Source organism: Drosophila mojavensis, unplaced genomic scaffold (genome assembly GCF_018153725.1).
Source record: "Drosophila mojavensis isolate 15081-1352.22 unplaced genomic scaffold, ASM1815372v1 contig_36, whole genome shotgun sequence".
NCBI lineage: Eukaryota > Metazoa > Arthropoda > Insecta > Diptera > Drosophilidae > Drosophila > Drosophila mojavensis.
In genome coordinates, this window is record NW_025318858.1 from 3,141,448 (window position 1) to 3,167,026 (window position 25,579).

Sequence of the window (25,579 nt, forward strand, 5' to 3'; positions counted from 1 at the left end):
TATAAATAAATGCGCAATAGTGGGGAAAATAGAATAGAGGAAGTATTTAAACTATAAAATGGCATAAAAAAGCTCTCAATGTGCGAGTTTATTATATATTTGTATGGATTTGCTAGCAAAGACCCAAAATTACATGGGCTAATTTTGGTATTTTTCTAGTTCCATCTCTGACCAGCACTTTAGTAATTACAGCCAGGTGGCAGCTCTATGCGCACAGCTGGCAATTTACAGTTTGTTTATTTTTCTTTGTTCCTTCGCAAAAAATTTGTGAAAATAATGGCCGAGGAAATAGACGATAATGATTTCTATCGCGAAAACTTCAGCGCCGACTCGGATTGGGAGGTGTTTAATGTGCAGCTAGGCGAGCTTCTACAGAAATGGGATGTGGCCGTGGATATGGGCGCTCCACTGCAGCCGGAGGAGCTATTCCGTTGCAAATGGCACGTGGAGACAGAGCGGCTGGACATGTTGCGAAATAGCATTGCCGTAGATTATTACGAAGCGCAAACAACTGAGAAAGGATCGCCAACTGCAGAGAGCGAGCCAGGCAGCGTCTGCTTGCAGCGCACGAATTGCCATCACGACTTGATGAGCAATTTGAACACCTTCGGCCCGCCCATACGCAGCTCCAGCGAGCTGCATACGTTGGCTAGGATCTATGGACTGCGTCGCTTTGTGCTGCTACATCCGGTGCAGGCGTCTGGCAATTATATGAAGTCTACCTCGGAGTTCAATTTCTTTTTGAGCGCCGCTGCTGTGGTGGCCGCCGAGGTGTCCAGCGTGGTGCCAATCTTTGTGCAGATCCATGATCCCAAATGGAATTTCTATACAGGTGTCGCCATGGCGCCCGCTCTACGCACTCACTTTCGACTCATTGGACTTGAGCAGGCGCCGTCAGAGTGCCGTTATTTGTCGGGTCTACTCACCATCTTCCACGACAAGCTGCCCTCGGCGTATACTCAGGAGGCGAGGGTCTCGGTGCGTACGACCTACACTCTGGACGCAGTTCGCATACGCATGCCATTGTATGTGCCGTTTAATCATGGCCTCGGCTCGGAGGACATTGCCATCGATGGCGATGTGGAGCGTCTGGATGTGCAGCATTTCTATGCATTGCCGCATGGCTATGCCCCAGAGTCGTCGACCGAGAGTTATCTGGTCTACACCTGGCCAGAACTCTCGGAGAGCGTAACCTTTGACAGCGAACAGCGCACGGATTTTGTGCCCTCGAAAGCGCCATTGGGAAAGATCTATTTATCTGTGGAGGCTTTCTCCTATCTGAGTTTGTGCTTGGCCGATTATCAAACTGTGGGCAGGGTCACACGCTCGCTGGAGTCCTATGTGGGTCGCAATTTCTCCGGCATGAGCAGCGGCGCCGAGCGCACAAATCCATTGGATAAGCTGACCGAGCACAAGCTGAGCGGCAGACGGGAGCGCAACTATGAGCTGCCCTCGCAAGAGTCTCTAACCAAACGTCTGCCTGGTCCCATGACCGAGAAGGAGTTGATCGAATTGTTGGCCTATCTCTTTCCCGATATGTATCCAGAAATGGCGCTCTTTCCCTATGCTAAGCAGAGCTTCAAAGATAAGGTAAGAACTTTCTCCCACTCTCTGTGCATTCTTTTATAAAGTTTTTCTTCTTCAGTTCGACCCGATGCGCATTAAGAGCGCCGTTCCTGATTCCTTGGTTTGTCGTCTGAGCTGTTTGCTGGCCACCTGCCACGCCCATTTGGGCAGCTTGGAGGGCATGGCGCAACTATGGGCGGCCTTTACACGTCAGCTTCGTCTATTATGGGATAATTCCTTAACAGTGCCCGGGTAAGTAAACCCATTTTATATTTTTTTTGAAGAAAAGCCCAACTCTTAACAAAAATATGCTTTATTTCGAACTCGTTGCGTATGAACGAAAAAACATGTTTTTCTTTATTAACAAACAAAACTGGTTTCTAAAGAACTTTTAGTTAATATTTTTTTATTATATCTTGGTGGAAGCCGCAAATGTAACTTTTGTTTAGTCAAAACACATCAACAATTTAACGCTCATTTATGCTTAGAGAGTAACTTCGATCCGTTCTAAAGTCTAAGAGTGGATGGTGTTTTCGTTAACGATCTAAGGTTGTTTGCTTTTGGTGTTTCAGAGATGAGCGCGCTCTAATATTGGAATGGTATACATACATATATCATATTTTGTATGTGGGCTTGGCTTTTAATGTGAAATACAATATAATATCGAGGGCAGTTTGACGAATTGATAGGGTTTTTTTTTGTTCGTTATTTTTTTAATGGATAATCTTTACAAAATTAATTAAAATAATATATATATGTTCAAAATGTATTCTATTATTGATTGATATAATCAATATATCAATAATGAAAAGATATCTTAACATAAATTAGTATATTGTAAAAAAAAATTAAAAATATGTCAATTCTTACAACAAAAGTCCTTTGAAATAATAATATAAATACATTTTAAAAAAAAAAAAAAAAAAAAAAAAAAATTATAACAATAAAAATTTATTTATTAGATAATATATTTTTAGCCTACCCTCGTATAATCATATATTTTATAAATTTTATCGCGTGGGATTTCATCGCGACACTTTACACAAATTAAACACCAAATTTTGTTTAATATTAGCAAATTTAATAATCTATAAAATATTTGGCAGTTTATTTTGCTCTTCCATTAAATCTTGCTCATCTCGTTTCTCTAAAGTGCTGCTATAACTAAAAAACAAAACGAAGCCTGTGCCGGTTGTCTTTTCTTTGCGTACTTATAATTCTTTTTTTTCGCGTTGGTGCTAAGGCAGTTTATTAATTTTAATTCATTGTTTGTTATATTTAAATACTAAATTTGATTTTGAATTGCTTACAGACTATGCTATTGATCGATAACTTAAATGTTGCGGAGTTATCGATTAATATAATTACTTTTTGCTTACTTTACAAGTGAAACATTTGCATTTGCTCTATAATTAAATGTTAGTCTACGAATTGTGGGATGTTATCTTCTCTTCCTCGTGCTCTTCTACTTTGTCCTCTTTTAAATTTATTGACTACAATTCGGTTTTTTTACTTGTATATATATATATATATTATTTTTTCATATATTATAGTTAATATATTTGTAATTTTTATTGTTGTTGCTCTAAATAATTGCTCCCGTTTTCCATCTAAATTGTGTTTACCTGTCTAATGCTCAAAGCGTTGTCTTAACTGTTTGCTTAAATCGAAATCTAATCAGATATAGTCTATATATATATTTGCTTATTTGACTAAGTATTTAGTGCGCGTCATGAACGTTGAGAATGATTGCCATGTTTTGGCCCCCATCCTATCCATCGGCACTAAATATTGTTAACTGTCAACTGTGTTTGCTCGGATTAGCTTTTTATGCAAAATCCACTTCAAAAAAATGCTTCGAAACTCAACGAGAAAGCTTAGAACTAACAATTTATGTACACGCATTTACAGATATATCAAATATGAAGCAAAATGAAACTGAAAAAAAAAAAAAATAAATAAAAAAAAAAATTAAAATATATAGAAAAAAAAAATTGGGAAAAAAAAAATAATTGAAATAACATAAATTTCGAATAAAAAATATATGAATCAGTACCTTTTTTCCAATTTAAAAACAAATTGAAATTAATTTTTCTTTAAATTCTTCTCCCTTTTATAAAAAATAAAAGAAAAGTAAAATATAATTTTTTTTTATTTATTTGTTTAATTTCATTAAATTCTCACTATAAAATTATAATTAAACATAAAAATTAAACAATTAATTGTTATAAGTACAAACTTAGCACACAAAACGTTTCAATTGAAGCTTTTATACAAAAACATGTAAACTCTAAAGCTTGAAATTAAACAAAATGAAAAGCTGCAAATAAAAAGTTGCTGGACAAATATTCGAGAAATTATATTTAATCTCTCATAATTTACTAATTATATGCAAGGCAGTATATTGGAATACATATATACTTCTATGTGTATTTTTTTTTTTTTTTTTTTTTAGTTGTGTTTGGACAAGCATAGCAAGTAACATTTTTGAAAAGTTCTCTCTTACAGATGAAATCTTTTCAGACTGTTCAGAATAGAGTAGAAATATTAAATAGTAATTATTTTTATAACCGATAACGTGAACAAAATTTTAAATAATTTTTTATTATTGATGTAATATTTGTTAACTATTTTCGTTAAGATTTTTCAAGCATTAATAAAGCAATTAAAAACTGATAATTTGAATAATTACTTTTAAGCTAAAAGTTTTTACTTGCTAAACTTGTCCAATCGCTTCTTTAGAATTGATTTTTGTAGATGTTTCTGTTTCATATTTGTTTCTATGCTACATTAAATAGTTTAGTTTAGTTTTTGTTTTTAATAGCTATTCAGTGAGTGTCTGTGGGTACGTGTTATGTGTGTGTGTGTGTGTGCATTTGTATTAGTACCATTTTTAAGATATATGACTTATATGTTAGTTCTTTGATTGCTTAACAATTGCTGCTAGACCAAAAACTACGCGCACAACAACAAAGAACCAAAGGAAAGCGCTGCTACAGCTGCAGATACAAGTTGCAGATGCAGTTATTTAGTATATATGTATATACACAAATCAAATATAATCTGTGTGTGTGTGTGTGTGTGTGTATTGATTGCACATTCTAAACAGCATACAAAAATAGTTTAGCTAAGTTGGACACGTTGTCAATTTATATTCTTTAGTTTCCTTTAAATGTTATGCAAATTGTGTGTGACAGCAACAGCCGCAACAGCAGCAACTGTAGCAGCAGCAATAGCTGCAGCAGCAGCAACATCTTCAACAGCAACAACTACAGCTGGCTATTGCACTCAAAGCGTTTCCAAGTTGTTGTCCACGTCTTCTCTTTCAATGTCAGCCAATGTCAAGGCCTCAGCATCGTCTGCTGCTGCTGCTGGTGTTGTTGTTGCTGCTGCTGTCTCTTGTTGCACTTGCTGCATACTTGACACTGAGCATGTTTCTGTTTGTGTGTCAACGCGATTGCTGTCAGTTATTGTTGCTGCTGTCTGCAACTGCTGCTGCAGTTGCTGTTGCTGCTGCTGCTGCTGTGGCTGCTGCTGCTGCTGTGGCTGCTGCTGCTCGCTTAGCCTACAATTACAAGTACAGTTACAGTTATCACTAAATGTATGCGCATTAGTTGCATTTATTAAATAATTGTTGCGTCTATTACTATATAAAATATTGTTACTCGTATTTAACTGTAAACGAAAGGCATTGCTGCCGCGACTGCTGTTGCTGCTGTTACTTCTCTTGCTGTTGCTGCTGCTGCTGTTGTTGTTGCTTGTAGGATGATAAATGATTTCCTGACGTTCATATTCGTTGAAATAGTTCTCAACAATAATGCCGTCTGCTGCTGCTGCTGCTGCTGCTGCAGCTGCTGTTGCTGGCAACAGCGACGGTTGCTGATTGTTGTTGATGTTGCTCGCATGGCTGATGCTGCTGCTGCTGTTGTTGTTGTTGTTATTATTATTAAAATTTGCTGCACGTGGCACCACATCAGGCGGCGAGCTGCAGCGCTGTGAATTGTAGTATTGTAAGCGTTGGTGTTGTTGTTGCTGTTGTTGCTGCTGCTGTAGCTGTTGTTGTTGATGCTGTTGATATGGCTGTTCCAATTGCTGATTGTTTCTATGTTGCTGCTGTTGCTGTTGTTGTTGTTGTTGTTGTTGTTGTTGCTGTTGCTGTTGTTGCTGACACCGACCATTGGCCGGCGTCAGATATTGTCAGAAAATGCCATCCAAATTTAATACAACATTGAAATATCAGGATAACATGAGTCGCCCTCATAATGGCACCAGGCCGTTGCGCGTCGTTGGGTTGCGGGCCATATAGATGTCCATATCATGATCGGTCCAATTATCCGATGTATCGCAATAATTGTTTAATGTGTGCGTTGAGCCCGCTTGCGAATATCTATTGAATGGAGAGAGAGAGAGAGAGAGAGAGAGAGAGAGAGAGGGAGGGTGAGTGAGTTAGATGGTTTACAAAACACAATTTACTCATAATATACATAGATACATATATATCTATATCTGTATATATATATGTATATGTTTGTGGAAAGTTGTGGGAAATGCGGTTAATGACTTGTTAAAGCCCAAACGAAAAGATTCGCCACGAAACGTATTGAATCGCATCGAAATGAAATACAATGGACGTAACAAACATTTACAGCAAAAGCAAAGCAAAGATTGCAACAATAATTATGAACTGAATTAACAGTTAGTTGTGTTCGATTATTAATTTATTGTTGCTTGCCTGTGTAGGTGGGCGTTTCACGGGTCGTTAATTGAATGGGCATTCAATTCGAGCTGCTTGGGCTCGCTGAATAATGTCTTTGTTGTTAGCTTTCATTGAAGACTTTTAATTTTCAATTATGTTTGAATTCATTTAGACTTAATTTGTATAAATTATGGTATGGTATGGTATATATGTATTATTACTTTTTTTCTATATCTATTACATTTTATATACATATTAAAGCATGATATCCCTAAACAAAGCAAAGCGAATTGTGCAAGGCTTTTTGTTGGGGCTTTCACAGTGGAATTAATTTGATTACTCAGGTCAAGCATTTCAAGCAGTTTGTTAAAGTGAAGACCCTTAATTTTACTAGTTACTGCTAATTTAATTTTCAGACTAGCTGTTGCTAATTGAATTAATTAGAAAATCTATCTTTAACTCAGGGAAAACCCCAAATTAGCCCGAATACCCGAAATATGCTCGAGTTCTATATTTATATCATGGCGTACCCTTAATTTAAATAGCTATAATTTAAAGCTTTTGTGTTTCGAATGGACTACATACACTCTGATGAATACCTCAACATAAACATCCACTTATGAAGACGAATCTTCTATATTTGTCTGTTCTTCAATCTGCTTCTTCTGCTTCTTCAATCAGCTCAATTCAGATTGTCTAAATTTCTTTTCTAAGCTATAAAACTATTGTCTTTCGTTGAATTTATCAAAAATATGTCAACTCATATGATCTCAGATAAATCTCATCAAGATGATAAATGTAATATACTCCTATGCAATAAATTTCTCTCTCTGGTGCGATTTATGTACATCGGATTATATTAGTTTTATTTCTAGTTCACTTTCGCTGAGAGCTTAGTCATCAATAGATTTCCAATGTTTTCTATTGTTTCTCAAAAGACAATCAAACATGCTTGAACTATAAAAAGAATGCCAAGAATTGCTTAAAAAAAAAAAAAGAATGGAGACTTAGATTTTCTAGTGTGAGGGCGAAGCGTGTTTTTCATTAATAAAAAATTAATTTGATAGCACACATAAAAATAATCGGAGATAATAATAAAAACTTGAAACTTTCAAAAAGACAAAAAAAAAACAAAATTGAAAGTGTGACGTTTGTAATTAGCGAAAATGTTGTTGACAGTTATCAGACATTGATATTTTGAGTGTGTGAGTGTGTTTGTTGCACCTGAATTAGCGTCTATATGTGTGTGTGTCTGTGTGTGGGCTTTTCGTTCTACTTACCGACTTCCCGGTCGATGGTTATGTATGTGCGTGTTGCTCAGTTGATCGCGTGATCTGGAACGCGGACGCGAACGTCTTGCATTGCTGGATGCAATGCTCGCGGGGCCGCCGGGCCCAACCAAACCGCTCATGCCCATCAGGCTGCCGCCAGCAACACCAACACCACCGCCACCTGGCCCACCACCGCCGCCGCCGCCATGTATGGAGCCGGCGTAGGAGGCGCGTGACATGCGCTCCGAGGCAGCGGCCAAGGATTGACGGGATTGACGCAGCTCCGGGCGTGAATTGACCAGGTTGGTGGGAAAAGCGGTGCCCAAATAGCCGCGATGCGAATTGTTCGAGAAACTGTGCTGCGATTGCCCATCGGCTATGGATCTGCTGTTGTCGTTGTTGAGTGTGTGTGTGTGTGTGTGCATATGGCATGTATGTATATGTGTGTGGGCGTGTGTGTGTGTGGCATGGCAAGCAAACACATGAAATATGAAATAAAAAATAAAAAATAAACATTTATAAATACAATGAAATCATAAACAAATAAAAGTGCGACATTTGCAACGATTCAAGCTGAGCTTTATATGAATATAACATCAATATTTATTGCATATATATTTATAAATATTTATACATACCTTGACTTGGCCACCTTGCCCGGCATGCCAGAGAAATGGCTGCGCATATCGTCAGGCTGTTCAACGGGATAGATGCGTGGTCGCGGTATCGAGCGTCCACTGTACGCTGATACTTGATCCCATTCCTGATGTGAAAATTGGGATTTTTTAATATAACTTAAATTTATTAGTATTTTTTTTTTTTTTTTTTTTTTTTTTACATTTTTATAGATTTAATAAGTATTAAATTAAATAACAAAAATGTTTTAGCATTCAACAAAATTCGCAAATTTCACAAATATTTTACTGCTCGATTATAAAACGAAAAATTGTAAAAAATTGTTAGATAATATTTATTTGACTATCATTTTTTTAGTTCGCACTTGAATCTACACTTCAGCTAAATTTTGTGTGCAAGCTTTATAACAGCCATAAAATAGCTATAAAAAGAGCTGCTTAATAAATGATTTGTCGCTCTCTCGAAGCAGCGGCATCGCTATATAAATTTAAATCCATTTTAAAGTCAACTAAATATTTTTCTGCCAGCTAACGCCAAAAAATAGTCCGAAATAGATGGCCAGCCTGACCTGTTTTTATTTTTTATTTATTTTCTTTTTTATTTTCTGCACAGCCTCCGTTTAATTTGTTGAACCATAAATAAAATGGGGAAAAAATTGTTGGCTTCAATTGCGCCCATTTCCGAGTCAGAGGCCAATTTAACAACAGCCCAAGGCTCAACTGTCCATACTCTTGGTGCTTGTCCAATAGAAGAGAGTATATTGGTTTTGCTAGGCAAAGTGCAAGGCTTTCCATGAGATGTTGTATGAGTGTGGGAGTAGGCCTTTTTAATATGTAGCTGTATAGACTTCAGGCAGCCGAATATTTTATGTTTAAGGGGAGGTGATTTATGGGGCCTATATTGAATTACTGCAAATCACTGTAAATTTGTGCTCAGATCAAGTATGATTCGATTTTTTTTTTATTTTGAAGGCTAGTCTGAAATTTTCTAGTTGGTAAAGGCCATTTATTTTATTTTGTTCTTAAATACAAATATTTTATACACACAAATATTCATCGATGACAATTGAAATAATGTTACTGGATATAGTACTATGCTTGAAAGAAGAGGTAAATTGTGAAAGGAAAAATCTTGTTGTTCGTTATTTGATGATCTTTGGAACAAATCGATTTTTCAACATTTGCATCATATTTGTAGATTTAAATGTAGTTTAATATTTGTCTATAAAGGGTTTCGATTTTTATCGATAAACAAATATGCACTAACTTTCTTAGCCTATAGCTAAATTTTTCCAAATATAAAGAAGTTTTCCAATATATTGGAATTTTTATATATATTTTTTTCAATCATCTCTTCTCTTTTCTTTCTCAAACTAAACATCTTTCTAATTGGAATATTTAACACTTTTGCTCGTTCCTTGACTCTTTGCATACTTTGGGCGAGCATTGCTTAGTCGTTGCTCACCGAACAGCTTTTTGATTTTGTGTTTTGTTTTTATGGGCAATTGGCAACTAAACTCACCTTGTGATTGTTAAATGCCGATAGCGTGGCAATGGAGCCAAGTGGTCCTGGCGAGCCGGTTGGACCGCAACAATTAACGGGCAGGCCTCCAATTGGCAACGGACTCTTTTGCTGGTTGTTTTGCAACTTGCGCGAGCGCCTAAGAGAAAGAGAAAGAGAGAGAGAGAGAGAGAGAGAGTGGAAGAGAGTGGGGAATATGTAGTGACCCAGTTGTTATTATGAGGCGTAGATAGCATAAAGTGCAGAGAGTTGCCAATAGGAATAGGAAAATGGGCTTCATGTGCGACAACTCAATTTAAAGCGCCGCCCTCACTCACCTGCTGGCTGCAATGAAGACAATCACAGCGACAATGATGGTGCCACAAATGGCGGCACTTGCTGCAATCGTTATCTTATCCATGTTCGAGGTCTGGGAGGCGACAGTGCGCACCTCGCGGCACTGCTGATAGGGCACCGTTTCGGGCGTAACATGCAGCTCCTCGAGCGATATGACGCACACGATGATGCATTCCTGGGCGGGCACGTTCTTGATCTTGAACTCACGCTCGCTGGCCTCCAGCGGCGGGCCCTGCTTGAATGCCTTCTCGCCAAACAGGCGATAGACGACCCGAAAGCCGAGTATGTTGGCCGTCTCCGAGTCCCATTGGATGATAACGGAGCTGTCCTGGCGGAAGGCATGCTTCACCTGCACCTCGTTGACATCGTCGATCCGTGTGCCACGCTGCGGCGGATAGCCAAGCACCAGTGGCGGTCGCTGCGGCTTATGCTGGCTGCCATTCGCATTCGCATTCACGCCTCCGCCGCCCTGACGCCAGCCCGGTGCCTGTTTACCTGGACTCGAGTGCGATGTGGAGGAGCTGCTGCTCGTCGAGGAAATAGCCGTCGCTTGGACGCTGCCGGTGCCATTGACGCCCACGGTGGGCAACACCTTGTTGGCCTTTGTGGCAGCTGTGCTCGGTGGCTGAGTCTGTGTGTGGGGCGGAAGAAGCGTTTGAAATGTAGTTGCATAAATCAACATGGGAACAAACATTAATATGGTGGTTACATCTACATTCCCTTGTTCAAATGGTCGATTTAGAAAGGATATGTGGATCAATTACAATCAATCTTACCCGCATTAGCAGACCACGTTTATTATTCATTTCATTATTCATGGTTTATATGCATTCAACTCAACACTATTCTGAATACTAATTTTAAATCACATTACCTATCGTCTGTATCATCCATTCATAAATCTTAATTAACCATTAAATTTGACGTATCATGTAGTTGACCAATTAATTAATAATTAATTTTAATTAAACGTTAATTTGAATAAATTATTATTTTAATTATTCGTTTTAAGTATTTATAATTCGAATTTATTTATAATTAAAGCGAATAATTAAAATAATAATTTATTAAAATCAATAATTAATTACAATTAATTAAGATTATTATAAATTATATAATTATATTATATTATAATTAAAGCGAATAATTAAATTAATTGCTGAAAATCAATAATTAATTACAATTAATTACGATCATTATAAATTATAGTTATATAATATTTCATCAACCAATTTAATTTATTTTCATTCTTCGTTAATTGTAATTATTCATTAATTTGAATTTATTTTTAATTTTAATTAATCATTTATTTTAATCAATAATTAGTTTTAATGATTCATTGTTTTTTATTTCTAATCATCTATTACTAATTATCTATTAATTTATCTTATTATCTATTAATTTGAGCCCATCTACTTAGGTAAACTACTTAACTTTCCGCTTTCTATTCTAATTTATCATTAAAATGATCGCATTTAAGTTCTAAACGAACTATTCTGACTATACTATGCAGTTGAATAAGTCGATAATATAGAAAAAAAGCAAATGCATAAATTATAAGTTATATTCAGAGATCGAACCTAAAGATATTTCAATCATAAGAGTGAGAGATATGACCTCTTTAAAGTGTTTGAGCTCCTTCCACAATTCTCAATTTATTCTGCTTCAACTTAGATTTCAGACCAAACTTATTCCAAGCTTATCTAACCGGTTCCCAGCTACCTCTCCATATGAACTAAACACAGATTTAAGCCAATTGAGATTACATTGAAAACTTCGCTGACTTACCGTGCTGGCTGCTGTGCTGGAGGCTGTTGTAGGAGCTGCTGTTGTTGTTGTCGTTGTTGTGGACAGTGTGGTTGTGGTGGTTGGCTGTGTGGTGCTGGCAACAGGTGCGACAGCCGCAATGCCAGTGCCTGTGCTTGAGCCCGTCTCAAACTCCACCGAGTCGGGCGAGGAGGGGAACGTGGGCTTTAGATTGTCGGCCAGGCCAACGGGGCCACGGAGCGCCGCATCGGCTATTTCGGGGCAGCTCAGCTCCTCCGGCTGTATGGAGTAGAAGCCGCGATCGCGAAAACGCGGCGGTGTGCCACAGAATTGGGGATTGCGCTCGCGCGAGGTGACCTAATTGAGGATTGAGAAGAAGCATTGATATGACGTCAATTCAGGGATTCAAGGGTCTTTGGCTTTCGGCCAACTCACCTGTAAATCACCGTTGCGTATCCATTCGGCCACCCAGCGCAGCTTGCAATCGCAGTGGAGGAAACGTCCGCCCAAGGACAGGCCACGCAACGTTGCATTCAAATGGGCGAATGCCCCCTCCGGCACCGTGCTGAGTGGATTGCCGTCGAGGGCCAGCAGTGTAATGCTCGGATTGCCACGAAAAGCCGCCTCCGGCAGTGTGGTGAGCAAATTGAAACCGATGTCCAGCACGCGCAGCTCCTTCAGCGAGTGCACAGCGCCAATTGGAAACTCCGACAGCAAATTGTTGAGTAAACTAAGTGAGCTGAGAGTTTTGCGTACGCCCGCGAAGGCCGTTTCGCCAATGCTCTGGATCAGATTACGTTCCATATTTAGGGCCGTTAGGGAATCCAGGCCATCGAAGACGCGTATGCCACCGGCACCGGGCAGCTCCTTAATGCCATTCTGCGACAGATCCAGAAAAGCCAAGCTCTTTAGTCCCCTGATGCACTCGGGCACGCGACGTTGACGGGTGCCCTTCAAATTCAAATTCTTTAAACTCTGCTCGAGGCCACGGAAAGCATTCGCTGCCAGAGTCACATTGTTGTCGTTCAGCTTGAGCGTGGAGAGCTTATTCAAGCCAGCAAAGGCATCGTCTGGTATTGTGGAGAGCTGATTGCGCGATAGATCGAGTAGGTTGAGCTTGGTCAGCACTTGGAGTGCCTTCACGGGCACCTCGCTCAGCAGATTGTCCTGCAGATTGAGGTTCTTCAGCACCGACTCCTGGCCCTTGAAGGCGCCATTCGAGATGCGCTTGATGCCGCAGCTAGACAGCTGCACATTGTGCAGGCTCAGGTTGCTGAAGATCTCGTCTGGCAGCTCCTCAATGGTCGCGTTGTTCACGTACAGCAAATCGACGGGCTTCAGTCTCGCATACTTGTTCATTGCCTCCAGCAATTGCGAGAACTCGACCTGAAGTTAAGCGAAATTGTTTGGTAATGGTTTAATATATTGTCATAGAATTGAGACTTTAATTTTCTATAATCTTAAAGTTTGTTTTAATAGCATTTCGTTTAAAATTGTTAGCATTATTTTTAGCAATATTTATCTTGAATACAACTTTTACAAAAACATAAATTTTTAATTGAAATGTTTCTTACAAAAGTTTAACAGTAGCATTTACCATGAACATTGCTGATCATCATTTTATTAATTTCTTTATCTCATCTCATTATAACTATATTCATGGAAATAATAAAAGCAGGGAAAAATACAGGGCAAAGGAAATTCAGATATATTTTGTATTATCTATATACTATTTTACCAGGAGCATTTACCATGAACATTCTAATAAGTATATTTTTCCTTTTGTTGTTTTTCAAGTAAATTATTTAGTTTTTTAGTTTTATATTCATTATTATGATTGGGCCTGAATTTACCATGAGCGTTGTCGTGAAAACGTTATAAATAAATATTTCAAAATTTGATTTTTTAATCTGAAGATAAATCCAATGGCTAAATGTTCATGTCCTTGGATGATTCTTATTTTATGCTAAGGTCTTTCTTTCTATTCAAATTTAGTGAGATACGCTTTTTATATTATACCAAGTATAAACTCGTACTATCCCAATTATATACAATTAAATACTTTAATCTCCCGCTCCCACTCTCACTCTCTTTCTCTCTCGCTCTCGCTCTCTCTCTCTCTCTCTCTCTTTCTCGCTCTCTATCTATCTGTCTCTCATTCTCATAAGTTAAGTACTCTCATCTCACCTGATCGCATTGTACGCTCAGCTCTCGTCCCAGATTATAGGCACAGATGCAGCTCGTCTGTAGATCGGGCAGATCTCGCTGCCAGGGACATTGAGCGCGGCTCTGACTGCTGCCAGCTAAAAGTAAAATGAGCGACGATAGCCAAAGTTGTCGATTTGTGGGCGTGGTCGCTGTTTGAGTGCTGCTGCGTTTCATCTTGTCGCCGGCATAGAGCTAGAAAATAAAGAGAGAGAAGTTGAGAGCTTAATTAAGCAGAAATCTTAGGCGAAGCTTAGATAAAAGTCTTTGAATAGTTTCAGTTTTTATATAATTTTAATTATTTCTAAATAGAGCTGGAGCCAACTGGTTATTTTGATGGAATAGCTGGCCTTATCAATCACTTGTCCAGCTGCTTTCAATTTAAATTTTTTCTTCGAGCTCGTTGAACAACAAACTGTGCGTGAAGTGAGAGTGTCACCTACGCAAAGCTACACTGCCCCAGCCCCTCTTAGGTTGCCTGCTTGCCCAGATTGCCCATCATGCTCATCATTCTGTCTTGTTGATCCTTTGGCAGTTCGGTTTGATTAATTTGCCTGTCTGCTCGGGTCTCGGGGTCCGTCAAGCCGTGCTGGCCATAAAAAAAGGGAAGAGAGGCATAAAAATATCAGCATAGGGCGAGGCAACAATAAGCCTGCATCCCTTTTTAGCAGCAACAAAATCGGACATTTAATTTAATTTGCCAAACGCGACAGGCAAGTAAAAAAAAAAAAAATGGAGAATGAAGAGCAGGGAGGGAGAATAGACGCACCCAGAAACAGTGAAGTGAGCTGAGACCCACTGCCACACTGTCCCTTGACGGCAGTCAAAGCTGTTGACCTTTTTGCATAATCATGAATTATGGCCACGCTCAATCGTCAGCCCCTTCGCAGCCTTTGGTTTACGTTTCTAAGGTGTCTCTATTTGTGGCCACATGGGAGTTTGTGCCATTGTTTGGCGGCAGCTACTTGGGCTAAGACGAATTGAATGCGCTTTAGTTAAGCGTTGCGTATACGCACCGTTGAGCATTTGCATGACATAATGATAGCTTGTTAATGTACTTTGTTTTATGAACAGGTGGGTTACCTGTGCCTAAAGTATACCTACGTTTAGCCCTAAATTTAATTGCATGCTTATACATAAATATGTTTTCTTATTGTTCTATTGAATTTAGAGCATGGGAATCTGGCCAGATTCTCAGCAAAATTTCGTGAGCTACATTTAATCAGGTCACGCTTGCAGCTTATATAACGATTATTATTTATATACGTCTATATATTTTGCTTTATATAAGCATACAATGAAGTCCTGAGTGCAGCTAATATTCATATTGATTGATGGTTGTATCTGATTCAGATTTTGACTAAAATTAAGTCTCAATTTAAATCTAAATCAATCTCAGTTTCAGTTACAGTCTCATTCTTAGCTTTAGCTTCACCTTCAGTAAGTCTCAGTCTCAAGCTCAGTCTCAATCTTAATCTTTATCTAGGCCTCACTCACTCTCAATATAAATCTCAGTTTCAATCTTACTCTCAATTGGCTTTAATTTAAAGCTATGTCAGTCTCAGTCTCAATCTCAGTTTCACTCTTACTCTCAATTAGTTTCAATCTAAATCTGTTTCAGTCTCAGTCTCAGTCTTAATCTTTATCTCAGCTTTACTCACTCTCAATATCCACCTCAGTTTCACTCTTACTCTTAATTAGTTTCAACCTAAATCTGTCTCAATCTCAGTCGCAATCTAAGTCTGATTCTCAGTCTCAATCTCAGCTTCACTCTCACTCAGACAATCTGTCTCAGTCTCAGTATCAGTCTCACTCTCAATTATATTCAATCTCAGTCTCCAATCTCAATCGTAATCTCAGTCCCAATCTCAGCTTCTGCTTACTCAAAGTTCATTGCATTTTCAGTTGAATTTCGTTCATCAGCCGAAACTTTCAATTTCAATTGCATTATTTAAAGGCAAAAGTAAAAGTAAAATCAAACCAGCAATCAGGCTACCTCTACAAATGAAGCTATTCCCGCTGCATAGTTCCCTCTTTGCTCTCCGTTGTTAATCAAATGTAACGCTTCATTGATTTGTTTTAGAGCCACGAAGCCGCAAAGTAAATAATAATAATAATAAAACTAAATAAATTAAGTCGCACGCTTCGCTCGCTCGCTCACTCACTCTCCGATAATAATCAACATTTTGTCTTTTGATTGATAGTTTTTACAGCAGCTGATTTTTTCTGCTTCTGCCTCTTCTTCTTCTTCTTCTTCTTCTCCGTCTTTTCACTTCGTTTGCCCTGCGGCTCAAAATGTCGTTTCGCTTGACTTGATTTTTCATGCAATTTGCCTCGTTTTTCTTTCCTTCTCAGCTTTTCACTGTAGTCGTCTTCCTTATGTTTTGTCATATTCAAGTCTAAATTGCATTACGTGGCCAACAAATACGTTGCGCTTGAGCGTACATTCCATTTGCCACGCCCCTGCAGCCCCACAGCAGTGGCTTCATTCAGCGCTCATTTCTCACTCAACTGTCCGGCCGCAAAATTTAATTAAAAAATTCTTGCACCCATTTATTTTTTTTTCAGGCTGCTTTTCTCCCCGCTGCTCGCATTAATTGCATCACAAAAATGTTTAATGCGCGAAAGTGCGAAAATTGCAAGACACCAAAAGCTCAGAATGAAAAACGAATCAAGTACAGTTGTGCTGCAAAGTTTGAGCTCACTCAATAACGCAAAGTAGATAAAGGAAAAGAACTTTTCTAAGGGCTAATATCGACTGCACAATGCTCGCTCAGGCTTTAGAGCAGAGCAAGTTAGATATATAAATAGAAATTCTACTAACTAATTTGTCGTTCCTTTAATGTAAATAAAACTTGAGCTTAAGGGAATTTGATTAGTTTTTAGAAATCAGGGTAATACAAATATATATCGTATATTTAAAGTTAAATACTTGATAATAATAATTAATGAATAAATGAATAATTATTCTAAGCTTCAAAGTTCCTCCATGCCACAACCCCATATACTCTTTTTCACTTCCAAAAAACTAATTTTTTTTCTCTCACCCCAATTGGAGGTGTAAATTTTCCTTTTGTTGTTGTTTACTTTTTTTGCCGCATAATTATTCACTTTTTGTCTTTTTTGTTGGTCTAATTTGCATTTTAGACAAAGGCCGGCCCAGAGTCCACAATTTTTTGTTGTATTTTTTCGTCTCTTTCTTCATCTATTTCGGGGACAGCTTACAAACAATTTTTCCCTTAGCGCGCTGAGCCACACTTAAAGCGAGATTTAATTGAAGTTGTTCAACAATGTGAGTGGGCGTGGCTGTGCGACCGCATGATAATGCTGTTAAGCATTTAAGTGGATTAGAATTTTGCAGGTGCAAAAAAAAGTTGTGTTAGTGTGCGAGATGAAAAGTTGTCAATTGAAAAGTTTCCAAAAAATGAGAAGTGGTGAGAAAAAGTGAGAGAGCACACATCATGTATGTATGTATGCTTTTGGGTGGCAGTGTGAAAGTGTTTGCTGCGCTTATCTTGTAGGTCATTGCTCGCATTAAAATCGAAAAAAGGTAAATGAAAATCAAATTTTGTTCCACTCGCCTACCTAAAAGTTGAGCCTGCCCAGCTTAAAGTTTGTGAAAAATTAATTGAGAAGCTGGAAGGACAATTGCCATTGCCAGACTCTCGATAACTTTTTGTGCAGTTTTAATCTGTGTTAACTGAACTGTTAACACAATTACTTATCAGGCCAAAGCGAAAACAACTTGTACTCCTGATAAAGAGTATAGATCAAAGTAGCAGCTCTTTGAGCTCTTACAAATTGTCTAAGGCTGTGATTAGAAAACTGTAAGATTTGTGCTCAAACTACTTAAAAATCACTACGATAATCTGCTGCTAATTAATTGTTCTATAAATAATAAATAACAAGCCGTTGCTCATATCTGTCAATGGGCCTCATAAACAGTTTAGATTATTGATTTCCTAAATAAACAAAAGTGTTGAGCCAGCTAATGATTTATGACGTTTTATTGCCAGATAAGATAATCCGAAATTGTGGCTGATTAAATAAAATAAAAATCGGTCAGGTTTATTAAAGCGTAGAATGATTAGCTAAGAGCTTGATTGATAAAGGTAGAAGATTTACAAAATTCTTTTCTTTAATCAAATTTTGAAATCGTTTGAAGAAGTTCAAACTGTTCTTAGCGCTAAAACTGCTTGGGAATTATAAGAAATTTGTTAAAGCAATGTTGTTAAGCAAATAAAATCCAGCAAAAATTATTCAAGTTTCACAAAGATAATCATAAGAGAATTAAGTACAAATTTGTTTGAATTCTCAACTTAACATATCTATATTTATTTGGCTTAATAATTATGAATCAATAAAATGCTCTTGAAAATAAGATCTATTTCATGATCCGATATATGTGGATGTACGACTAGCATATGTCATAGGTTAATATCTGATTGACACACACGGCATTTGCCTCGTCGAAGAAGAAATTGCCGCAGCTCCTCTCGTCCAGAGTTCGACCGTTGGAGCAGCGTAGATAGTGACGACAGCCCTTGGTGGGGCTGAGCACAAAGGGTAGGGTGCGACCCTGGCAACGATCCTCGGAGCAGGCTACCTTATTGGGTTCAATGCAGCTCTGACTATTTTTATCAAAGAACAAATCATCGTTGCACCTGGCCCACGTGGGATTCTCATCGGGCGTATTCGGTCCCTTGTCGGCACAGATGAAATAGCCGTGACAGGTGGCGCCATCGGGCACCAAGGTATTCGGCTTCGGACTCTTCGTTGTGCCGCACACATTCGCCGGCAGGGGATGGGCATCGCAGTTGACCAGAGTCTTGGCCACACACTCACCGGTGCTTCTCTGATAGTAGCCCGATTTACAGGTCTTGTCCTCCAGCTTGCCCTTGGTGCACACATAGTAGCGATTGCAGCCGAGCGTATTGTCAAAGTTCACGCCGTTCTTGATGATGCTGCAGTAGTCGAATTTGCTTGAGTGGCACTCGGAGGCAGTGCTCCAGATGCACTCCTGAATGGCCTCATTGAAGTGCGTGGCGTCCGGGCAGGTGCCATAGACAGGTGTTTGCTCATCCAGGCAGTAATAGTAGCCGAAGCACGACTTTGGATCTCTCACAAAGCGAGTCGCCGCATTCTCACACGAAATATTACAATTTTCCGTATCCGGCAATGTCTTGACACACTTCAGCGTGTCCTTGTCGAAGAACGGAGTTGGACTCTGGCAGGTGCTGTAGGTGCTCTTGCCGTCCACGCATGTGATCGAGCGACTGCACGATTCCGGATCACGTATGACCGTATTATCCGAGAACAACGTGCATATATCCTCGATGCGTTGGCCCAGAGTGAAGCCACAAAGACTCAAGGCGCTAATGGAGAGCACAAGGCAACTGCCGGCTGCAAGTTCCAGAAAGTTCATAAACCCATCTAGAGGTAGAATTCTTATACCACCAACCTTTCATTGCTAATTAACTTCTGTTCTGTTCGCTCCGCCAACTGGCTTCAAACTGATTGGCAAACTATGTCCAACCAGGATCTATATAGCATAGGCGTGCGATAAGCCAATTGAAAGTTTTCAATTCATTATTAGAAATACCCACAGATTAGATTAACCATATCACAGTTATAAGGCGTGAACGAACTAACTCTGATTATATTTCCCTTCAGCTACACAGATGTTTTCACTTTTTACGTCGAGCGACTAATCTCATTGATAAATCAATCTGTATTCGCTTTTTTTTTAAGTATATATATCTATCTATATAATATATATGTTTAACTGACATTCAACCCTTATCGTTTTCTGGTAGCTGTGTAAATTCTACAAAGCTTTCCGTTTTATAGTTGGCGCTTCACTGAAGCAGTATTTAATAAATTTAGACAGTTAAATTCATATTTTTCTTTACTTTGAACATTCAACTTTAATTAGTTATACATTGATTTATTTTTAGTTTTTTGAATAGGCTATAAATAATATGTTGATTAATTAATTTTTCTAACTTTAGAGCTCAACTTAAGCTAGCGATAAATCAAATTTATGAATAAGATTTATTTGTTAATTTTGATTAAATGACTTGCTTAATCCGCTTCATTGCTAAACAACATATTTAAGACATTTAGTAACACAATTTCAAAGTGAATTGCGGACGTATTGGTAAAAATTTAAGATATTATAAGATATATGTTTCATGTCTTCAATAATGGCAAAATCGAGGGACAGTAATCAATATACTCTCGTGACTTTCTGAATGAGTATAACAAATATTTAACAATTCAGGCGAATAATAATAAAAGTCGAAGCTAAACAAATTGAAAACTAAATGTTTATGGACTAGATACAAGATATATTCAAGATATATTCGAGTTGTTTATATATTCTCTTAAAAAACAACTCTGAGTCAGACTCTTTCGACTAGAACAAACTTGTTATATATGAAATTCACTTGCTTTGCTACAATTGTTATCAGATTCTTTTTCGGTCTATTCTTAAAGCTGTTTAAGTTGAACTTAATATAAAAACTAGGCTATATTTAGCTAACATGGCCATTAGTTCAACTAGTTGTTATCTATTTAATTGAAAGCCTCTTAAATGCCAAATAGCAAAACTAGAAGAAGACCAAATATATATTTTATTCGGTAGACATTTTTGTCACAGTCTCTTAAGTCTCAGAGGAGTCTTAAAGGCAATGGCCATTGGCTGTGGCTCTGTGCGTTATATATTTATATGGGTCAGAAATAAATAGAACTATAAAGTGACTTGTCCGAAAAAAAAAAAAAAAAAAAAAAAAAACAAAACATGTGAAAACAAATTATTTGGCCAACTTGTGTGTGTGTGTGTTTTGGCCACAAAAACTAAAATGTTACGTTTGGCCATTAATTTGGTCAGTTTATGGCTGGGCGTTTCGAGCCTCTTGCCAATTAATGATGTGCTGCGCTTTAACTTGGCCCAGACCAGAAGCAGAGCCAGCTAGCCATTGTGTGGTCGAAACGTTTGTCAATTGCTTTTTAGCTGCTTTAGAAAGCTTTTAAGCAGCTGCTGCCTGCTGCATATCCAGGCCAAAACTCATAAGCAAACTTTATGCAAATGCACAAAGAACTGCAGAGGGGCAGAAGGGGCACGAGGGGGTGAAGAGTGGCAATGTGGCTGGCTGGTACAAGCCCCATTTGCTGGACACATCCGCTACTGGCCAAATAAGTCAGTTCCGCCCGCTGTCCACGCTGTGCAGCAACACACATAACGGTTCAGACACTGTTTTGTTGTGATACACACACACACACACACATACACACACACAGACACCCCGAGCGCGAGGTTCAATAAACTCTTTGGTGACATGACTCATGGGAACAGCAATGGCAACAGCAGAGACGCCTGCTTCTTCTTCTTCCTCAACTGCTTCTCGCTCTTCTACTATCTACATCAACTCCTTCTCATTTGCTATGCACCGCACAAAAGCGCTCGAAACAGCGTGAATACCAAATGCGCGCTCTTTGGGACAGTGCGTGTCATGGATCGCAGATATAGTTGGGCTCATATATATATGTATGTATGTATATATATGTGCGTGTATATCATATGTAGGTTGGCTTAGACACCGACAGCTGTCGCTGTTAGCCTTTATTGTCGCTTTGTTCTTGATGGCACGCAAACGAGCTTCAATGGCTATGACAAGAAAAAAACACTTCAGGGGATATATTTATGTGATGTCTTTTGTTTAAAAAATTGCAAATTTGTATTTTTTTTTTTTTATTTTTTTATTTTATGTATATATGTAGATGCATACCAACACGTCGCTTTCAAATTATGAGCAAACAAATCTAAGTCAAGAAATCATTTACAGCTAAACAAATTACTAGAAATTTATTTTGATTTTTTTTTCGGAGTTTTTAAACACCAAATCAAATTAACCAATCTGTATTTCAAAAATAAATAAAATTAAAAAATATTTAAAAACTTTAAGCCAAACTTTTAAGAAATTAAGACATTTTTTTAATAAAATAATATTGTATTAAAAAATATTAAAATATAAAAAATAAAAAAAACTTTTAAGGAATTTAAAAACCTTTCCCAAACGAAAAGCGTAAATAAATTATCTCTATGTTTATATCCGCGTTTCTTCTTCTTCTTCTTTCGTCTTATTAAAAATTCCCAAGACCCTAACTACACGTATTATCACTTTGTTTAGTTGCCGCCTAAGCAATCTCGTTGTAATAAGATATGCAACTTTTTAGAAGACTAAAAATTCGCAAAGTTTCATGGCAAACAATTTCAGTTAAATTTTATTGCATTTCAGCTGGCAAACTTTACAAAATATTTCGCTATGCTCTGTTTTATTTTAAACCAAAACAAACCAAAAATATAAATTCTCTTTGCACAGAATTGCACCTGGTTTCCCGGATACGCGCACCTGTCTGCTGCACCAGAAGCTGCAGATGCTCAACGTTTGCGTGGAGCGACGCTTGCAGCGCGAGGCGTTTGGCAAGCGCAAACAACAGCAGACGAAGGTCACGGCCCAGCAGCAACAGAGCGAGGCGGACGAGCAGGAGGAGGAGGAGGATGAGGATGAGGATGATGGCGAGTTTTATGATTGTGATGAGGCAATACCGAGCAGTGGCTCACCAACCAAAGCTGTGTTAAGCCTCAAGCCCGAGGGCCGTTTGAAGCGTTTGGGGCAGGAGCGTTTGCTAGATGAGCCGGAAGAATATCTATATGTGCCCGAAACACAGGAGCCGGTGCCCAAGACCGAGGATCAGCTGCAGGACGATGCGGAGGTAATGCTAAAGCTAGGCCCCGGCTCCGGTTTGAGCACACAAATGATGTGCACTTCCCTGCTCTCCGATATGGAGGCATTCAAGGCGGCCAATCCACGTGGCAGAATGGAGGACTTTATACGCTGGTACAGTCCCAAGGACTGGGAGCAGGTGGTGGATGGTGAGCAGTGGAAGAGAGGGGAATTACAATTGAGAGAGATAATAATTCATATAAATTTTGTTAGATAATGGTGAGAGCAGGCATCAGCTAAGCGTTCGCATGACCACCGAGGGGAATACCTGGCAAAAGGTTTGGGAACAGGCACAGCCGGTGCCGGTGGCCAGACAGCGCCGGCTCTTCGATGATACGAACGAGGCGCTGAAGGTGCTGCACTATCTGGAAACGCGCAATATGAGCGAGATCTATGGACTGACCATAATACCAACGCTGCACACGGGTATACTTAAGCTGATTGTAAGTAGAGATGGATATAACTAGATATACATATAAATGATTATCTCTCTCTCCCTTCCACTTATAGGACATCTATAGCAATGCCCAAGTGCAGGATATATTTGCCAGCCACATTGAGCAGCTTCTAAATGATTTGTGCCGCCTCTCACGTTCCCATTCCAATGAACTACCTCAATTGGAGAACCTGCTGCAGGAGCTCTCCGAGCTGGAGCGTCGTTTCTATCAGTTCAAGTGCTTCGAGAGACTCGCTGGCTATCCGAAGCGCAGTAATCTGTCCGAGATTAAGCGCCAGTTCGAGGAGATACTGAAGAATGACAACTGCTGCACAATTGTGGATAAGAAGCGCGGAGCTGCAGGCGATGTGGTCTGCAGTGGCGGCAGCTTGTATGAACTGCTGAGTCCCAAACTGGAGCAGGATATCTCGAGTCGATTGATCAGCAAGGATTATGTTATACGCTCGGATGGCGATACCAAGTCTGGAGAGAAGGGTCTCTATCTGGGGCCACAATTCATGCGCGCAATTGTCACGGGCGAGAAGCTCAGACTCTGTGGAGCATTCACTGAGAGCACAGTATTTGTCTAGGTGGGAGGACGACTCAGCTGACTGAATGATATGCAATATATATATATTATAATTACGCTATACTACTATATGAACTGTCTAACACATACTCTCTTATAGTAACTGAAGTAATTAAAAGTTAAACTCATTCAATCAATAATATATTTATCCATCACAACAGGCAAGCTAATCTTCTCTTCAATTGTTTCAATATCTTAATTATATTTTATAAATACCTAATAGACATTCGCTTAATATAATTAATGCTGTTTGATTGTTAAGTAAGCAAGATTTATATATTAATTGCTTTTATATATATTTCTAATTATGTTTGGTGCTGCGTTAAATTTAAGTCCTGAATTTCTAATAAATACCAGAAATATAATTTTGTATGAAATGCTCTTTTCGTGTGCAACCGCAATGTTTTCCCCCTATCAATATCAATTATAACAAGACAACATTTACACTTGAGTCTGAAATAAACACGTACACACCCACACACACACTCACATCATATAACCACTTCTAATCACATAATCATGCTCGCTGCTTCTCTCTCTCTCTCTCTGTTCCCTTCTCTCCGCTTAACTCTCGAGTGTAGCACTTAAAGCCATTTGCAAAAACTTAACTCGAATTCAAATGTAGACAGGCAAATTGCCTAGCCAGAGAGCCACAGAGCCGCAGAGCCACAGAGCCACAGAGAGCGAGCGTTAAATACAAGACTATGCCCAGCGGGGTAGACTCCTTGCCAGACCCAGCCCATTTGGTTTTGTGGGCCATGTTTAACTCGAAATTATTTTAAGACCGCTCCGTTGAGGCTGAGGCTGAGGCAACGTTTCTACCTCATGGCCAACACATAAAGCATTTCTCTTACGTTTCTTTCCTCTTTCCTCTTATTTCTTATTATTTTTATTTTTGTTTTCTTTCGCCTCGTAAATGCTGCGCCACTAAATTACCTACTGGCTATAATTGTTTTGTGTACATGTCGAGAGTCGGCAGTCGGGCGTTGGGAGTTGCGAGTTGCAACTTGTAGTCGAGACTCTTCAACAACAACTTGTGCAGCCTTGCAACAATGTTCGAGGAGTTCCTTTCCCTCCTACAGAATATGCACAAGTGTGGAACTAGCATTTTGCTTAAGCATTTGCATTTATTGCAGTCGCAGGCAGCACTCCAGCCAAGATGCAATGCTCATTAGGCTTTATCAAGGACATAGCTTTAATATATTACCCAGAGCGTGATTTATGAGAATTTCTTGCTTCGTATTTATGGACTTTTTCATAATAATAATTGTTTAGTAGAACATAACTAATATCTTAGACATATAGTGGGAAATATTAAATATTTATTTCACAGAAATTCAGCTTTTTTTGTAATATTAATGATGTTTAAGATTAGGTAATTAAATTTTATTTGCATAAAAGTGATTTTAATTTATTAGAAAACTTCAATATCTATGGATTTATCAAAAGCTTTTACAAGAACGAAAGCTATAAATTTTATAAATTCATATTCTCATTTAAGAACTTAATATTTTCATATGTTCATATATTTTCACCTTTAAATCTATGTTACTGCTTAAGCTACAGAGCTATAAAAAAGCTTTTTAAATCATTTAATTGATTGTAAGTGTTTTTAATGAAGCTAAATATTATGCGACAGCTTCTTATACAAGCTAATTAAATCTCTAATTATGAGTAGCTGTTGAAAGCCACAAAACACTTGAAAAGGCTTAAAGCCTAAAGTTCTTATGAAGCAATAAACAGTAATATTTTAATCCACAAGTCAAT

The 25,579-nt window shown here is 38.5% G+C and overlaps 3 protein-coding genes across 7 annotated transcripts in view; 1 reads left to right on the forward strand and 2 right to left on the reverse strand.

The window, feature by feature from the left end:
* The first annotated feature begins 178 nt into the window (after positions 1-178).
* LOC6575877 (rab3 GTPase-activating protein catalytic subunit) lies at positions 179-24,177 on the forward strand. Of its 2 annotated transcripts, XM_002001845.4 has the most exons (5): positions 184-1,590; positions 1,646-1,818; positions 22,383-22,936; positions 23,001-23,230; positions 23,298-24,177. In XM_002001845.4, the coding sequence occupies exons 1-5, from the start codon at positions 208-210 to the stop codon at positions 23,811-23,813; spliced, it is 2,856 nt and encodes a 951-aa protein (XP_002001881.2). In that variant the 5' UTR covers positions 184-207; the 3' UTR covers positions 23,814-24,177. The 2 variants fall into 2 exon arrangements, with proteins under 2 accessions (XP_043864989.1, XP_002001881.2); XM_044009054.1 differs by lacking the exons at positions 22,383-22,936; positions 23,001-23,230; positions 23,298-24,177 and adding an exon at positions 2,139-2,293 and having other exon boundaries at positions 179-1,590.
* Positions 5,673-25,579, reverse strand: part of LOC6575878 (leucine-rich repeat and fibronectin type-III domain-containing protein 3) — a 72,089-nt gene continuing 52,182 nt past the window's right edge. For 2 of the 4 annotated variants that reach the window (XM_002001846.4, XM_032729439.2), the window contains exons 2-9: positions 13,981-14,193; positions 12,229-13,179; positions 11,815-12,150; positions 10,008-10,657; positions 9,691-9,829; positions 8,172-8,296; positions 7,543-7,920; positions 5,673-5,953 (exon numbers count right to left, since the gene is read on the reverse strand). In XM_002001846.4, coding sequence (XP_002001882.2) covers positions 5,824-5,953; positions 7,543-7,920; positions 8,172-8,296; positions 9,691-9,829; positions 10,008-10,657; positions 11,815-12,150; positions 12,229-13,179; positions 13,981-14,175 — 2,904 coding nt within the window. In that variant the 5' untranslated portion in view covers positions 14,176-14,193 and the 3' untranslated portion in view covers positions 5,673-5,823. The remainder of the gene's footprint in view (positions 5,954-7,542; positions 7,921-8,171; positions 8,297-9,690; positions 9,830-10,007; positions 10,658-11,814; positions 12,151-12,228; positions 13,180-13,980; positions 14,194-25,579) is intronic. The other 2 variants (XM_015164867.3, XM_015164866.3) reach the window with 2 other exon arrangements.
* Positions 18,041-19,538, reverse strand: LOC6575879 (peritrophin-48). Its single transcript, XM_002001847.4, has 2 exons — positions 19,460-19,538; positions 18,041-19,401 (listed from the first exon to the last, which is right to left on the reverse strand). The coding sequence occupies exons 1-2, from the start codon at positions 19,464-19,466 to the stop codon at positions 18,416-18,418; spliced, it is 993 nt and encodes a 330-aa protein (XP_002001883.2). The 5' UTR covers positions 19,467-19,538; the 3' UTR covers positions 18,041-18,415.